This window comes from Atractosteus spatula, chromosome 5 (assembly GCF_055471065.1).
Source record: "Atractosteus spatula isolate fAtrSpa1 chromosome 5, fAtrSpa1.hap1, whole genome shotgun sequence".
In the NCBI taxonomy this organism is placed as follows: domain Eukaryota; kingdom Metazoa; phylum Chordata; class Actinopteri; order Semionotiformes; family Lepisosteidae; genus Atractosteus; species Atractosteus spatula.
In genome coordinates, this window is record NC_142710.1 from 62,376,352 (window position 1) to 62,394,406 (window position 18,055).

Here is an 18,055-nt window from a genome sequence, read left to right on the forward strand (position 1 = left end):
TAAGCGTTAAGAATAGTACATCGGGGTGGTCTGTGTCAATGTAATTCTGTCCCATTGTGCTGAATTCCTTTGTCAAGATCTCATGTGCATCTTAATGACAAGCCTATGAGCTCAAGTGTTAAATGTCAATCAGTGATGTAAAGAACGGAAAATCTGTTTTGATTAACCAATGAAAACAGTTGCAGTGCCAAAATCAGACAAATAAGTCTTAAAAAAGGTGAAAGAATTTTGTTAGCCTATATGAAGTGAACTGAACAAAAAACAGAGCCTGATCTATAAAGATTCTAGTGACTGTCTTTAATAATGATAGTATCTAGACACCGTTATAATGGTTATGCTTTAGTTTTGTAATTAAGATTTTTCAGATAAATATAATAACACTTATGTAAGATGTTTAACATTAAACATTTTAAAGAATACTGTAATTTTCACATATTTAATGCAACATATTGTAGGTTTTGTTTTACTAAAATCCTAAGTTGTTAAAAAGTCAAACTATTTTGTTGCTAATACGGTGCGAGTCTTGCTTTCTAATCTTAACTTTAAATGGATATATGGAAGTCCCATCTCTGAAAAATATAGGAGAAACTTGTACTTTGTACACAGTACTTTTACCATGTCACTGAAATTACAATCTCAATGCTTCCAATACACTAACTCCTTTTAGGCAGTCGTCTGCTAATACACCTGTGGACACCTATAAAAAAGTAGTTGTCTGCTTTGTTCTCTTGTTTTTTTCTGTCTGCTGTAGCCCATTCCAGCACTGTCAGTGATCCAGGATCCATATGAGTCTGTTCAAGAGGTCAGAGCGGGGTTTGCACCAGGTTTACTGGAGCACCACAGCCTGAGCTGGGATAAGAACCTCATACCTCGCTCCAGTTTTCAACAGCTGAAAGGACAACCTTTCATGTGAGTCCCTCTCTTTATTCTTACATGCATTTTTGTCTCCATCCATTTTTCGCACGGGGAGATTATTGAAAGAAAGCATCAGAGTTGGAGTCAATGCCCATGCCCCATTTCGATTTATTTTTTATGATGGGAAGAAATGTGACTTGGTTCGAAAGAGGGAATGAGTAATTGAAAAACACAAACTGGAAAGTAGTATTTTAAGGTAACACAAATACTTTAAAGCAGTTAACGTACAGTATACTCACTACTTCTTTAAAGTATGCAGTATGGTGGCAAGTTAACCATAATTAAATTCCTGCCTCTTATATCAGCAATGAAAATGCATGATTAAGCAGTTTAATTACTACTGCAAACAACTAATACTGACCTTCTGCATTTCAGCTTATACTTGTCTCAAGAATTGCAAATATATAAAAAAAAAAGATTTTAAAAAGTTACAAAAAGTGCTTATTTGTGTTCCTTGTTGCAGAGGATATTGGAAAGACAGGTCATTCCGGTACAAGCGTGCAGCCAAACCCCTTACTGAAGAAGAGAGGAGTGGGTACTTATTTCAACAGCATAACAGCCCCTCTGAGACAGCAGTGGCTGTCAAAACCCAGCCACTGAAAAGCATTGTGGAGACACAGACTTGCTGCAATGTCATCATGCAGGTCATCTAATGAATAAAAGGTTCCCTTTAACATATCTGCAAAGTTTAAAATGGTGTAACACAATGTGGATAATGTTAAGAATAAGGCACTTTGAGTTATCATGTTTTGATAAATTCATTATTTTGTACCAGCTGTGGCTCAGTAGTAAATCCAGTAACTGTTTAACTGTGTTTTATTCGGGAGAGATCATTTATAGCCACGATTAATTAAAAAATATTCACAATTTTAATTACAACGCAAAACTGTTTTCTGAAAAACTGAAGTTAACTGTTGTTAGAACAAAATTAGAACAGCTCAAAATAATTCTCAAATGACTCATTTAGAATAGCTGTAACCAAAACTGGGCTCACAGTTAGCCTTTCACACACAGGAGAGCTTCAGAAAGTTCTGTCAAGTGGATGTGAACAACTATATGCCCTATTGTCCAGCACTTGCTTAGCAATCTTCTTTATGCTGTCATCGTTGTTTTCCGGGGAATCTGAAACAAAGTTTATAGTTAGTTATAGTTCTGTGAATTTACTTAAGTCTTTTACTTTACTTCAAGGTGTAAATTAAAAATCAAAGAGTGTAAAAAACATTATATATACGTAGTATCTTAAGGAATTTCCGAACATTCTTTAAATGGTGGCACAGTGCTGGAACCCTGTATTCCATTCAGGACCTCTGCTATCTGTGTGGAGTTTGTATGTTCTCCTCATGTTCATGTGGGTTTCCACTTGGAGCTCTGGTGTCCTCCCATAGTCCAAAAACATACTGGTACAGTAAGTTAACTGGATTCTGGCACAATTGGTGTCTGTGTATCTGTGTGTGAGCCTGTTGCTTGCTGATGTTTTTTTAAAAAGAATATATACGTAATTTATCATAACCCAAGAAAACCTAAGTGATTATGTGGTAGTAATGTGAACTAAAATGCGGAGACAAATATGATTTATTTAAATAAACTTAAAGAAAAAGCTTCTTCCATCTGTTCTACTTACGTTTTTCTAGCTGAGTCATCCAGTAGTTGTTTTGGAAATAAGCTTCACAACAAAATGTGTTTGCAAGTAGCACCTAGGATTCACACAAGAAGAAAATATTATATTTCTGCACAAATACTATGCCGGAATCTTCAAATCAAATCTTTTCTTCTTAACAGTCATACATAACTTTGCAGCCAGAAGAACACCACTTTCAGATACTTTTCTTGACTGGGTTTCACTTTTCTTATATATATTATATTTTAAAAATTGCAAGCTAAGAGGAAACAAACATCTGTTACCAATATTAACCTTAAATCAACATCCAGCAGGCTACATGCAAACAATTCAAAAGGGTAGGAAAAACAACCCATATGTGAGAAGAAAATTGCAGGTGGCAGGCGATTGATGATCGTGTATAATAGGTAAAGCTATGTGTTTTATAAGGTCTTGTAATACCTTATAAAAAATGTTCATTTGTAACATTTCCAATGTGCACCTAATAGTCAAAATGCAAAGTATTGTTTAACAGATAACATCATGTTGCAGCTGGCTGAGCTAAATCAAAAGTTTCTCTGAATCAAGCATAATTATATTTCTCAGTTTACCATTACCATTTCCTGCTGTCATGCTATTTTTAATGAATTAAACAATTTCCACAAAGGAAACTAGATAATAATCAAAGTCATTCAAATTCCATCTGCTTGCTGCAAACTTGAGATCCATATCACCAGCTCCCAACGCCAGGAACCCAATTTCTCACTGTTAATGGTGTAGAAACAGTTCCATTCATCATTAATTACAGGGATAAAACATGAATGGGAGCCGCACACAAATGTTTCACTGCAAGGAAATAACATGTTCAACCACAACGCTAGTCTGCATTTTGTTCAGCGCTACGTGTCAAACTAAAACTGTTACAGAAGCAAACACAAGGGGAGGTCATACCAGCTGCTGTTTGGACCTTCCAAAATCTAAATGCAAAGAACAAGCTTAAAGCCTGTATTGCTTATATTCAATTCGATCTGTGATTCCATCATTTCTGGGAATAAAAAAGTTTAAAATCTTTATTTTTTAAATAATTTATTTTGAATTATACATCCACCCAAACTGAAATCGCCAATTGTCTTCACCTTTTGGCTCCCATGACAACGCCCTGTACTCCTACCATGCAGGGAAAACGAGGTACCGGAGAGCGGCTTCTCCGACCACTGCATTCCCGTTTAGCGGACGAGCAAGACGTACTGTATAAAATATTCTGCGTCGGCCAGAGGAGAGGGGCGTCCCTCACTCCTTCTGAAATGGCGGAAAATTGTGATTACGACAGTAGCTGAGAGCTGCCCAGCTAACTAATCCTAACCATACCCCCCAGCGCCACTGAGCTGTTTGTGCGTTACTGCCTTGGGGATCCCAGCCACAGCTTGTCGATAACAACGATCCTTTATTGTCTAGAACCATACTGTACCTCGAGGTCGTGGTTACGGAGCCCAATGCTGATGGAACGGCTTGCTCTGGACAGAACAGCTGTCATAGCATAAAGGTTAATCATGATATCGGCCACTCTCTTTAGAACCAGCTGTTCATCAACAATCGTCTGGGAGAGAAAGAGAGTGCGAACATGATCACTGCTCCTACGAGTATCCAGGCTGGAAATCACATATATTTAGAAGAGTTTTTTATTAAATATTAAACTTTTTGCCATATATGTTTTTTTGTAAATCATCCGCATCCTGGTAAATTAGGTTAGAGGTTATATAAAATACAATTACTAATATTCCTACGGTAGAAGATACTTATTGTGTACTGACAAAGGGGGTTGTTTTGTGCTATACTGTAGTTGCATTCCTGAAGACATGCTCACAGTTGATGAAAGACTAAAGAATTTACACATGGAAAGAGGTTAACCACTCAAAATCTGAAGGTTATTTGTACTGGTATTTACAAGGGCAAGCTGTCAACCAGATGATCACCTGTAACCTGGAGAACCACAATCTGTAAACTTTTACAGCTTTTGTATGACATGTTGTAAACAGGGAATCCAACCCAACTTATCTGAGGTATTTTACAATTCATATGATGAAGTTTGAAAAGCAGAAAAAAATAACCAAAATTACCCCTAATTAGCACTAAGATAAATTAGTTCTTTTATTCAATTCATAAAAAGTTCTTTAATTCAATCTTATTCAATTGCTGACATATCTAGCTTGTTATTTCCAGTTCTATATTATACATTATAATTATAATTATTTGATATATTAGTGAATAACCATGTCATAAAGGGACTGAAATGGGTAAGTTGTAGCAATAAACCAAGCACAAGAGAGTACTGAGACCAAATGTTACAAGATCTAAAAAGCTCAAAATATGTAATGGAAATAAGGAATTACCTTTCCATATCTGTAAAGTAAGCTTTCAACAGTACTTCCAAAGAAATACACATTTTCTTCAAGCTTCTTTGCGCTGTCCTACAAAGAAAAAAAAAAGCCATAAGGCTTTGTGGCCTGTATGAAAAGTAATGTCTTATCTGTTCCAGCAAAAAGGTTCCCTGATTAGTTTTCCATACATCTTCCACACAATGAACTGGTTGAGTTGGTGCCTGCACATTAACTTTATTGCCCGTTGGGACTTGAAAGTCCCGTCAGTAGAAAAAGCCTGATTCTGAGCTTCAAAGAGGAGGAAGGAATGATATTAAGGTGAACAGCAGCCTGCAGTTTATGAAAACTTTTTTTTTTACACAAAAAAACAGGCCATAAAGAGTTACATCACAAATGACCACTGGTAACAGGAGACTGAACACAATGTACAATAAATGACTTTGTAAAACATTACGTTTTAATGCAATACAATATTTTAATAGGCATTTCATTTTCAGTGTGCTGTAAAAGACTAGAAGATTTGAAATTATTTTATAAAAAAATTCATCTCAACACAATGTTTATTAGCAGTTCTCAACATTTTTTTTTCTGAGGTCCCTATGTCATCTGCCAACCATGAAAACTTACTGCAATGATGAAATGAGAGTAGACGGAGCCAGAAGCAAGACCTTAGCTTTCAATTTCCCCTGGTTTGTAGTCTCAGCAGAGGCTGTCATACCAAGGCGGTTAATTGAAGGGTCAGAGGTGGATCGCTGCTTACCGTCAAACTGGGGTGCACTACACCGTCATTGCCCGTCAGCCCTAAATCAACCTTCTTGCTGACCGAATCACGCAGCTTCTTTCCAAACATTTCCAGCACAACTCCAATATTACCTTTCTTCATCTCCCTTAGTGGACAAAAAAAAGAATTAAAACACTTCTCTCCACTTCATGGAAGGAAATGTAATAATGCACACCAATCTTTCCTAAATGATTTATTGATTTGACTCTAGGCAGCACAATGACAAGACGGTTAGCTCTGCTGCCTCACATTTCCAGAATTCTTCTTCTCACCTCCCAGAGACTTGCATAACTAGTCTGGCTGTTCTATTGTCCCTTTCTCTGCAGTCCTGGACAGTCAATGGACTGCAGTGCTATCCAGCAGGAGAGCAGTCATGTGCTTTCAGTCTTATGCCTCTTTGACAGGCACCAGCTTGCTGTGACTCTGACCAGGAGATAAGCAGCTTACCGAAAATGGACAGACGTTTTAACTGGTGTTCAAATACTGTCAACCCTATACAGTAATTTATCTCTGCAGTGTTATCCATGTACTGTACTTGTTTTCAGTATGTGCTTTTGTAAATATTTTAGTCTTTCAGTGAATTTTCCTAATGTACAATATTTTCATTGCTCTACATGCTCTTCATTGCTGTACTCTTATTGCCTTATTGGGATATGGTAGAAATATTTGATAAGATCTAAGCAACATTCCTCATCACAAATATGCACAAATCTGTTTTTTACTTATTCTTTTTAAATGCCTTCATATGTTCTCAATCTGGTAGAATGACTTTGCCATAAACCTTTACTTAAAAACATTCCCAATCCTGTTGCTTTAAGTTGTAAACTGTCATATATTACTACTTTTATTACTGATACCAGAATCCTGGTAATCACCATCAGTGGATCTATATCTTTCTAAAACCCTAACATTATTTTTTTAGCTTACAAATAGAAAAGTAATCAATTGGTTGAACTTGAGCATGGAAAAACAAGAACTTCATCATGTTGTCCCCAGGGTCACAGTGAGTTTAAAGCATTACACAAAACATTCTGAATAACTGAAAAGACTTCACTGCAATTATAATTTACACAGGGCAAATACTTACTTTATTTTTCCAGTCAGGATTTTACCTGCATATTGCATTCCAGTAAGTGCAATATACATTCTCAGGATTTCATTGGTTCCCTGTTGATTGACAAATTTAAACACTGTTATCTTAATGATTTTTAGCTACCATTAAAAACAATTAGAGCACATTTAATATTTCAACCTCTAAAATGCAACATTTAAATATGATGTCAGAGTTTAGTTATAAACCTGTAAACATTTTAATTACAAAGGCGTGATATCCAAATGCAAACTATGTTTTTCAAATAGCTTCCATAATATTAACACCATTATAACCGAATTAGTTTCAAGATAATTCATTCAACGGCTCCCCACATCACCACATCATACCTAATGCGGTTCCTTGAGATGAAATGCTAATTTGTTTTACAATCCTGCATTCAAGGACTGATATTACATCCATTAGCTCATGACTGGGGAGAGTGTACTTCCCAAATATCCCTGCTGGAATTTCAACAGAATCCACTGTAATAATTTCAGTATTGCAAATTTCAGCTAAAGGAGCTTCTACTGGTCCTTTACTGAGAATAAACCTAAACCCAGACTGCCAGGAAATGTGATTTATAAATAAAATGTATACCTTTGAGGAGTTTTCATCTCCTAATGAGCTATAAAAAAGCTCACAAAATAACACAATGATAATTTCTAACAATAATAAATTGTATTTTATACAACTATTCCTCCTATGGTTCCCAATGTGTTTATGAGGGGACCACTTCATCTGCCGCTGAAAAGCTGCACCACACCTAGACTCATTGAACAGCAGATCTAGTGGAGAAGTTGGATGTTACTTCAACAGTGGAATTAAGAGGAGAGATTAAGAAGTCCAGACTGAACAAATCCAATATAAAATTTATCTAGGACATTGAAGTTAAAACCCCCATGCACTCTTACGAACAGTGTTATGGGATTTTTTGATGTCTCATCTGAAGGAAGGCATCTACTACAGCATAGTATTCCCCGTCTCCATGCTGGGACACTGGGTTGGAAATTCTGGCTCGGGGAGAAGAGTGCCACCTACTGGCCCTGAGCTGAACAGCACGTACAACAGCCACCTGAAAATTCCTTGGAGCTCTTTTCTCCCAGTTCTGACCAGTCTAGTCTTCCCTGGCTTGTGAGCTCTGACAAGGCCAAGCTCCAATACTGTAAGTCATACCTCAAAAATGAGCAGGATGCGGCAGTCCCTCAGGTAGCGCTCATAGGGGAAATTCTTGGTGTAGCCCAGACCTCCTAGGACTTGCAGAGCTTCACTGACACACTGCCACCCACCCTCAGAGCTGAAAACCTGAAAACACGATGAGCACAAAGCACTAAAACATAAACGACTGAACAGTGTCTACATCGCAATAACAAAATACTGTACATGTATATCTCCTCATTTAACAGAAGCAATCCTCTTTTTCCCCCTGAAAGGAAAACTTTAATTAGAAAACAGACCTTCTTGCACATCAAACACAACTTTTAAACGTCCATTTTTAGTACATGTAAAGTATCACAGGTACGAGTACATATTTTTTCCCTGTGACTACTGAACAACAGCAAAAAATAATTTGTAATATAATTAGAAACGTCTGAAGAGACAATGAATAAAATGATAAATTACAACATCAGTATGACGTAATATACATTAAAATGCCAGAGCAACTGACAACTAAGGAAACAATACAGGAGTAGAATATTGCACCTGATTCAGAACACAGATTTCAATTAAATAATGCATTGTGACAAACCTTTTCCATTCAACTCAAATCACCATGGTTATTATCTTTTAGGTGGCAAGAATGTACAGTAAGTAGCATTTTATTACGATTTCTTTCCTTTAAATGACTGAATCGTGTTCCTATTCCTCATAGACAGCAGAGGAGAAACATTGTATCATCTCTGGTGTCAACCTAAAATGCCAACCTCACCTTCACCATTGCAGCCTCCACTGAACAATCGGGTATTCCTGGACGATCCATCATACCTGCTGTCAGGTAAGCCATACTCTCCATCACGTACGCTTTCTGAGCCATCAGTGCAAACTTCTCCTGTTAATGCACGGAATAAGACATCATATATCATCTGCTTAGGGCAGGGAAGCAGCTATACACATGAAGCTCTGATATAGTTGGATCCTTTAATTACACTAACAATTATACAGGCAAAGGTTTGACTCCATGCAGAAAAGAAAGCAGACACAAAGTTTCGGCTGTGGAGCCTTTTCATACACCTGAAGAAAGCTCCACAGCCAAAATGGTGTGTCTCTTTTCTTTTCAGCATGGAATAAACCTTTACCTGTTCCTTCGCAGCCTACGCATGCTGATGCAGCTCCCTACTTGAACTACTCTAACAATTATACTTACAACACAAGGTATTCGGCTGGACTTTGACTTAAGTGTCTTTGCTTAAAGGGTGATCTCTTGGCACTTTTGATGTTTTACTCTTAATGTTTAAATAGGGAACATTAGCATTCACTGAAAAGACACACAAAAATGGATGTTCTGTTTTTAGACATATCTTACCTGAATCATTCCAAACTCACTGATACTCGTGTTGAACTGTTTTCGCGTACATGCATACTCCGAGGTTAGTTCTGAAAGACAACAAATTGTCAGCTATTGACAATATTTTCTTGCTGCCTTTGATACATCTCCATAAAAATGCACTACTAAGCAACCAAAAGGAGTACCGATTGAGATCTTAAAAATAACCCTGCAAGGTCACAGGAGGCCTTCAAGTCACAGGACTGCAGAAACACAGCTTGTCTGTTCAGTGGGCATTGCCTGGTCACTGTTAAATGGCACAGACAAGACCCAAGACCAAATCTGGTTTATAGGACCCAACATATGATTGTAACATACTTTATAGTAAGGATTAGAGGTTGAAAATGCCATTTCTAAATGTTTTATGAATTGAACATGTTAAAACATACTGACATAAATCTGATCATATTCTACCTGAACTGTGAATTGTGTCAGTAACCAAACCCAAATCCAAAAACTGCCTGAACCACTTTCTACCATTAGGACTAAGTTTAATAGTTTTATAACTGTTTACATAATTAATAACAAGTTAACAGAATGCTTAATTTTCAGATTATAATAGAGATATAAACTAAAGAGTAATCTGACTTCCTTAGTTTTTCGTGTAATTCAATTTTATTCATAATGAAAAAGAAGAAGAGTGTTAACTGAAATGAGAAACGAAGCTCTGAATCTCCCTGCACATTGTTCTGATGCTTGTGAAACAGGCTACATCAAATTCCTCCTACCTATGAGCTTCTTTATCATCCCAGCACTTGCACTTCCCATGCTGAATCTCCCACTATTTAAGATATTCATAGCAACCTGACAAAAGAAGAGGGTTTACGTCAAATACAAAGAGCCAATGAACCAGACACTCTGCTCACAGATGAGGAGAGCAGGTACAGTATATCTCGAAGCAGAGGAAAGAGCTTTAACCAAACTCTCTAAACAATCTAGAGCCCCCAGAGCTTGTTCTGAAGATCAATCACACTGCTGATTCAGTCCAGAGGAATATCTGGTGCACAAAGATGGTAAATTATGAATGCATTACCTTAAATCCACCTCCGACTTCTCCAATGACATTTTCTACTGGCACCTTGGTATTTTCAAACAGAACTTCGCAGGCTGGAAGTTGAACAAAATCCAACAGCTTAAATCAACTTACAGTGCATCACAGTCCAGTGAAGGCTTCGGCAAAGTTTTTTATTCTACAAATTTAGCTACAGTATACTAGTGCGCAAAAATAGCAAACACAGCTGCGAATAAACTTACTGTTAGAACCTCGAATGCCCAACTTATCCTCAGGTTTCCCACTACTGACTCCTCCGAAGGCTTTTTCCACAATGAATGCTGTGATTTTGTCTTTCGTTTGCCCATCTTTGTCAACTACCTCTGTTCGTGCGAAAACTGTAAAAATATCAGCAATGCCTCCATTGGATATCCAGAACTGAAAAAAGACATGTCCAAAGTGGGTAAAAAGAAATAACCTCAGTAAAAATAAATAAGGTCCTAGAACGCTGGAATAAAACAGATGTTTCTCTCTTAAGAACATTTGCATTGAAAAAGCTCCCTGAAAGTCGACAAACTTTTCAATGAGCTTTATATTGACTAATAGTTTAGCTGCAACTGTCCAATTATTCTCAGTACTTTTCAGCTCAAATTCAGTAAACATTATAATTGCAAAAATATATTTTTAGCTATTTCATTATGGAATAATTATCAGAAAGTTTTAATCACGAGAAAGTATTTTTTCATTTGCAATGAATTACTGACATCTGTGTACTTAATCATGCTGCCATGACCCATTCTGCAAGATCATATCTGTTAATGTCATATAAATCTGACATTCAGAAGCTTTAAGAACTTTTAATTAGGAAAACAGGGGATGGTACCAGACTAATGAAGTGCCTACTACACATCTGCAAAAAGCACAAGGCTTTATTTTTTTTAATATATTCGGCTTATCCAAAATAAACATTACCTTTGTTCCATTGAGAACAAAATGTCTGCCGTCCTCACTCAAGGTGGCTCTGGTCTGGATGGATGCCGCATCACTCCCGCTGAGTAAACACAGACGGGTCCTTACTAACAGGACACCAAACACATAAAATCCCTCCTACGTCTATATTCAACACCTAATTCAGGAAAACAGAGTAAATTCTAGTGTTCAGCCCCTCCTTCTTATGCGAGTCCCAATGTAACAGAGCTCATCAGATCTGTGCCTCTTACAGAAGGTGATGTTTTCCCCTGTAATTCTGATGGTGCCAAGTCCTGTCTCGCAGCAGAGCTGGTCTTCTGCTGTGGCAGAAACCACTCTGAGGCCAGAATGCCCACGATCGAATCACAGTGGCGGCAGAGAAGCACTTGTTACACCAAGCACCCCTGGGAAACTGTTCTGGGACCTACCTGCCCGGCTCTGTTAGACAAAAGGCTGCAACATGTTCTCCTGATGCCAGCTTGGGCAAGTACTTGGCTTTCTGTTCATCGTTACCCGCGATGAGGATTCCCTGAACAGAGGACAAATACAGCAGTTGCACTCAAAACGAAACTTGGTTAGCGCATAAACCATTCTCGAGTATTTTAAATAAGGGTTCAGAGCCCCTTCACAGTCTCACATTTGGCAAGGAAATTCTTTTGACGAGTGTAATAATTATACTTCATGGCAAATGTCTCGGTTCTGACTGATTGCTTTTCCGAGGTGGCATCCGCACAGCAAATGAATGTCTCACGCATTTTGTGAAAGGAGAGGTAATGTCAGGAAACATGTGTTCAGATGGTTCTGGCTGTGTTATTTGCATCTGTCCTTAAGATTCAGTGACAGTTACCTTCAGTCCTATTGCTTGATGAGCTGCTAACGTGACTGCGATGGAAGCATCCAATGATATAATCTCACCCAGGCGTGCATACATTGTGTTAGACAGTCCAAGGCCCCCTGCAAACAGATAAATCTTTAACATCGATAGCAGAGTTTGCTCCATCAAAATTGTGGTTGATTACATCTCCTTTGTAAAAAAACAGTGCACTGTTATAATGAAAAATTATAAAAAGCTCACAGGTTCTTAACCCACTGTTAAAATAAGCTGGTAAGATTAATTTTTAAACAATAAAACATTAACATAACATGCCAAATTGTAATAACTGAAATCAGGGTCAAATACTTCTTTTAAATACTGGCTTTAAAAATTGGGCTGATCCAACAGTTTTTGTTGTGTTACACAAATAGAACTTACAGCTCTGGAACATTTAACAAACTACAAGTTTAAAAAACGGACACATTTATCACTTGCCAATGAGCCAATTTACGTAAATCTGCCTCTCAGGTTTTTCTCACAGCTGCAAGTCAGTAAATTGTGTGTGATTATGCTACATGCCTGATGTATTATGTTACTTTTACATCTGTTCACGCAGGGATAGCAGAACTCTGAGCGATTCAGGTGCTTGAATGAATAATTCTCACTGCCTGGTAGATGATCCTCAGCAATGCTCATCAGAAACTTTGAAATACATATTTTGAAACGTATCAGAGACAAGAGCATTGACATCATATGACTCACACTTTTATGCCATATTCAGAGGGGCAACGATTAAAGTGCAACAACATGAGCAAACTGAGTCCCAGATGAGACGTTTTTCTCATGAATTTATAATGACAAACCGTTACAATCAAAATTTGGACACACTGATGGGCTTGAAATCAAAAGATCAGTTGGTTAAATATCATAATCACAACAATCCACACTTAATTTGGATAGAAATGGTTCAGATCAAAAGTGGAAGCCTGTGAAGAGAGATGGGGCTTTGAGAGAAAGCCATCTGTTAATGGAAACAAACCCATGGAACGAGGCAGTCCTGTTCTTGATTGAGTAATTGAACTGGTAGGACAGGATCATTGAAGAACTTGCTACTCCACTGGACTAATTAAGAGGCTTATAAGAACAGGCAGGAGAAAAGGGTTTCAGAGACAGTGTCTAAAATCTAGGCTGTTAGAAGAGGGTAAATGAGAGTAATTAGTAAGAAGTAATGGATAGGCTGGCGCACAGGCCTGGGAGACTCAGCAAGATAGGGGTGCTTGAGAAGATACAGCTTGGGTCTGTACTCGAGGGGTGCCACAGGTGCTGGACAGGTGGCTGTTTGGCAGATTGTCAGCCAGGCTTAATGAGGATGAAGGCACTGTGGAGGAGAGAGGTGGACCTGCTCAACCAAGGCTGATGGGAGGCGTTGGGACCTGCAGGAGTCGGGCATTGCTTGTTATTGTAGTGTACTCTCCTCCCACAGGCAAGAGAAACTGGAGTTAAGATGACAGGCTGAATCCTGACTCATCCCTGTGTCTCAACATCAGCAGATAGGCAGTCCCAGAATGTGACATTTGAGAGAACAACAAACTGGCTGCTGCTGTAGCAGGAGTGCAGGTTTTGATTAAAGAGGTGCCTTTTTCCAGCCAAATCGGTTTGGCAGGAAGAGTCGGCGATAGGAAAAAAAGACCACGTGCTTGGTGAAGAGCGGCACAGTTGTTGTAGTATTTGATGTGAAGATTGAGAACTGAGCATTAGGGGTTAAACCATGTTGAATGCTCCGGTATCTTTGAGTTCATGTGAATATTGCAAATGGGTGATGTTAAATTTAAATTTTTCAGTGCCTTCTGATTAAAAAAAAATCCTTTTCATCTGAACTCTTAATAAGAAATAGAAGATAATTGAGCAAATACAAAAGTGTGATCTTATATACATGGAACGGCGTTAAAAAACAACTGAGAAGGAAGAAACCTCTCTTCCTTGAGAGGGGACTAATGTGGTGGATCGAGAATCACAGAGAGGGAGAAGACAATGTTGGCAATGATGGATGTATGGTAATATGTCTATTGGCACTGACACAGTGTCTACATATTATTTGCATTGTTAAATTATTTGATGCGCACATTTGTAACTCGACACGCTTAGAATATTGCATGAGCTGGCAGTTATTTCCTTATATCTGTCTTAACCTCCTCACCATATTCCTCAGGAATCTGGATTCCAAAGAGACCTAGTTCTTTTAATCCAGTCATTGTTTCTGGAGGGATTGTAGCTTCATGGTCAATCCTTTTGGAATCCACTGGAAAAGGGAACATGAAAGTTTCAGAGAAATAATTATGCAGATGAAATGGATTTGTTCATGGCCCAATATAGTCTGGTATACCAAGAATACAGGACATGAACTAAACTTCAAATACGTTGCATTTTATACTACAAATAGAATTATAGTGTAGTTTCACATTAGTCATATGTTGAGATTTATCTAAAATAAATTAAAGGCTCAGGATGAGAGTTAATTGAGTTAATTATGATTTAACTGCCTTTTGACTTGACTGTAACTGAGGTGTTTCAAAATCATATTTGCTTTCGCCTTAATAGAGCCAAGACCAGGCACACTACCTTGAATTCTCACTATATTTAAAGAAAGCTATTTTATTCCCAGGATCTCGCCAGGTTTCAACTTTGGGGTATCGAACTCATGTAGCCATTTTGCAACTGTTCTGTTTCCAAACTTGTCCTCATCGCCTACCATCTTCGTTGAAAAAACGTTCCACTGGTGCAACAAGCTGATTAATTTCTTCTAGTTCTTCCCTGCTGATTTCTGGATAGGGAAAAACTTCTTTCTACAAAAGAAAAAAATGCATTAATTACACCAGACACTCAAATGGATTCCACGTATATGAAAATTTATACTATCAAGAATCCATTCTACATCATAACACTGTTAAAGACAGTAAAGTCAGATATACTACTTGTACTGTACGCCAGACTGATTATTCTCTTAGATATATTACACTAAATAAATGATGATCAGATACGTAATTGTGCTAATGTAACAATCGCGAAAGCCTTCCTGCTATATTACTTTGTTGTATTATGTTGTGAAGAGAAAGAAATGGTAAAAGAAGGCTGCACGGCCAAAACGTTGTGTTTTCTTTCTTCTCTTTTCAGCATGGAATAAACCTATTAGTTGTTCCTTTGCAGCCTACGCATGCTGACGAAGCTACCCACCTGAACTATACATGACATATTTAAATATATAAAAAAACATGCAATCTAATTTAACATCCGTTATTGCTCCAAAATAAGGTGGTGTCGTACATTACTAAAACACAATCTATTCTAATTCCAATATTTTCTAAGCAGTATATGTGGTAGAATTTGTATAGTAGACACAAGTACAATCCGAAAGATATTCTGATGAAAACAGAATACAGCTTATCAGAACACTGAACTTTTAATCATGGTTTACAAACACGGACTAGGTATGTAAGTGAATCTGTATTACTACTTACTTACCTTGTTGATTTGACCAAGAAACAGGTCCTTAGCATACGCCAGACTCCTCCCATGAGTCTTGAAATGCCGTTGAGTTTGCAAACTTGCTCTGTAACCTTCATTTCCTATTAGTCCAACTCGGGGGGTCAACAGATTCCTCCATAATTTCACTGATTTCGAAAACCTAAAAAGCCCGTTCAAGCTCATTGTCATATCAGCCAACTCAAAGCACTTTTCTCCTTTAGTCCTCCAAAGACCTTTCACCCCTTTCTGTCGCAGTGTGATGACATAAGCAGACGTGGAACAAAATACCATGCAATACTATTCACAACCACAAGATGGCGAGCTTTAACCAACTACGATCTGAAGCAATTCAAAAAGACATGGACTGAAAATTTCAATACAATGTGGAGCTCACTTCAGTTGCAGCTGACTAATCTAGAAGACCAGTGAGACAATCACAAAGAATGGATCTGTTTGTCCTTTAAGGATACACAACATAGAGCTGCACTGAAACTGGTAGCTGGGATAATATACACCAATAATTTTCTTTTGACGCTGTTGATTGCTTCTGTTGTAACCAAAGGTAATATTTGATACATTACATTTTGGCTGTGTAGCTGTCTTCATGTGTATGAAAAGATTCCCAGTAGAAACACGTTTATCTTTCATTTTCCTTTCCATGTGGAATTAACCTCTGCTTGGTCTTTGAGGCTCAGTTAATAAAGACTGACTCAACATCTCCCCACTCTAACTGCACGAAGTACTGACACTGAATATGTTCAATACATTTGACTTCCTAAAAGCTACAATAACACATCTTGCACGCTCACGTTTAATTATTAGTCTAGCCCATAGCCTACTAAAAGATTCTCAAAAATATCAATGAAGATAAATTATTAATTCTGTTTCATAAATGCTTTGACGAAGTAGAAATAATTTATTCCTCGTGAGATTAAAGATGATGAGAGAGGGGGGAGGTACAGATGATGTACAGACCTGAGCATTTTCTGTATTATCCTGTGGGAACAGAAAAACAGCCATCTTTTCCGTGCTGCACACTGGTGTTTATATCATTTTATATCACAGTACCTAACCTCATTCACCTGTTTGGAATCCTGTTAACTGTGATTTTTAGATCACAAGTGGATTCATTTTATTGTTTTACACTAATCCAATTGACAGAGGAGAAGTTTATTATATGAAATTTATGTTTAAGCCAGTGTTCTCAGATTTCTAAAGCTGACTTTCCCTGTAATCATTCTTGGGGTAGCAACTGAGAAATGGAAAATATTCAAAAACATTAACATGGTGGATCTCTGTTATTAATTTCTGATACTTTCTAGAGGGTAGTGCATACAAGAGAGAGTCAATTGCCATTTTCAAATAAAGAATTTTTTAGGGGGCTGTGCATAACAGACCTTGAAAAGAAAAAAAAACATGTATACAGTAAATATATTCAATATTGGAAAAAGTAATAGGTTTATTCCATGCTGAAAGTAAACACAATGTTTTTCGGCTGTGGAGCCTTCTTCGGGTGTGAGCCCTACATATATACTATATATTCAATATATATTTCCTTCTAAAGATCCAAATTTCTTAGAAGAAACACTCACCTGAAATCCACTTCCAAAGTTTCTCTCCTTCTTATTGCACCATGCAAGTAAATATCTCCAAAGTTCTGAAAGGAGTAGCCTAAGACATAATTTTATTCCAGTGTTGGCTTTGTAATCTACAGTGTCCTCCCTGGTTACTCATCAGTTCTGTGGTCAATCAGTCCAGGCCAATCGCTATCACTCAGGAAGATAATATTAGCTCATGTGTGTTTGCTTTCTAATTGTATGGACAGTGTACTTAATACTAGGCAGTAAGCTTAGAAACTGATGACCAATATTACATGAACTATTTTGCTAAAATCAAATTAGTAGTACTGTATGTTGTATTGCCTGGCTATATTTATTCGAGGATGTCACACAGGTCTAATCATAATCTGTGTCCTTTTCGAAACAATTCTTTATGCTTTTTCAATAAAAAAACACCTTACCTTGTGTCTCAGATAGCTCATGGAATATTTGTGAAGGTCATAAAACATTCCAGTTTTCTTTTATTGCAGTGTAGACAAAATGTGATTTTCACAGTTCCAAAAATACACATTTCCACGGATTTATTGTTTTTTACAATCAGAATACTTCAGTTTCATATTAAGCTTAATATACAATTCAATGCATGGGAAACAGGGTGTATTTATGTGTTTTACAAAGCATGGTTTATATCCATTCAGTCTAAAAACTACTGCAAATTTGAATTGAGTTCTTCAGAGTATTATGTTTTTTGTGTGGAAGTCATGCAGGTGAAGTCTTTGGATGGCTTCTAGTACTGGACATTGAGCATGTTGGTTTATTGTTAGCAAAAAATACTTAAATGTTTCAAAAAAAGATAGTTACATTATAATTTTTCTAGTTTATAAAGGTTTTCCT

General features: G+C 37.4%; 2 protein-coding genes across 2 annotated transcripts in view; one reads left to right on the plus strand and one right to left on the minus strand.

Annotated features, from left to right (window-relative positions):
- Nucleotides 1-2,031, plus strand: part of cfap92 (cilia and flagella associated protein 92 (putative)) — a 15,931-nt gene extending 13,900 nt beyond the window's left edge. The window contains exons 16-17 of the mRNA XM_088916431.1: nucleotides 752-909; nucleotides 1,379-2,031. Coding sequence (XP_088772557.1) covers nucleotides 752-909; nucleotides 1,379-1,568 — 348 coding nt within the window. The 3' untranslated portion in view covers nucleotides 1,569-2,031. The remainder of the gene's footprint in view (nucleotides 1-751; nucleotides 910-1,378) is intronic.
- On the minus strand, nucleotides 1,006-15,831 carry acad9 (acyl-CoA dehydrogenase family, member 9). The gene is made up of 18 exons (XM_088916430.1): nucleotides 15,600-15,831; nucleotides 14,830-14,923; nucleotides 14,278-14,379; nucleotides 12,114-12,220; nucleotides 11,695-11,795; nucleotides 11,270-11,348; nucleotides 10,561-10,735; nucleotides 10,340-10,413; nucleotides 10,035-10,110; nucleotides 9,286-9,356; nucleotides 8,692-8,811; nucleotides 7,938-8,066; nucleotides 6,759-6,838; nucleotides 5,651-5,777; nucleotides 4,903-4,980; nucleotides 3,981-4,109; nucleotides 2,537-2,609; nucleotides 1,006-2,037 (listed from the first exon to the last, which is right to left on the minus strand). The coding sequence occupies exons 1-18, from the start codon at nucleotides 15,789-15,791 to the stop codon at nucleotides 1,937-1,939; spliced, it is 1,908 nt and encodes a 635-aa protein (XP_088772556.1). The 5' UTR covers nucleotides 15,792-15,831; the 3' UTR covers nucleotides 1,006-1,936.
- Between the last annotated feature and the right edge of the window lie 2,224 nt (nucleotides 15,832-18,055).

Bases quoted from the DNA above. Each gene is read 5' to 3' on its own strand.
- acad9 (XM_088916430.1), bottom strand. From the start codon at position 15,791: ATGACAATGAGCTTGAACGGGCTTTTTAGGTTTTCGAAATCAGTGAAA. The intron at 6,839-7,937 runs GTATGACTTACA...GTCAATCAACAG, and splicing joins GCATCCTGCTCATTTTTGAG to GGAACCAATGAAATCCTGAG. The intron at 4,110-4,902 runs GTAATTCCTTAT...TTTCTCTCCCAG, and splicing joins TACTTTACAGATATGGAAAG to ACGATTGTTGATGAACAGCT.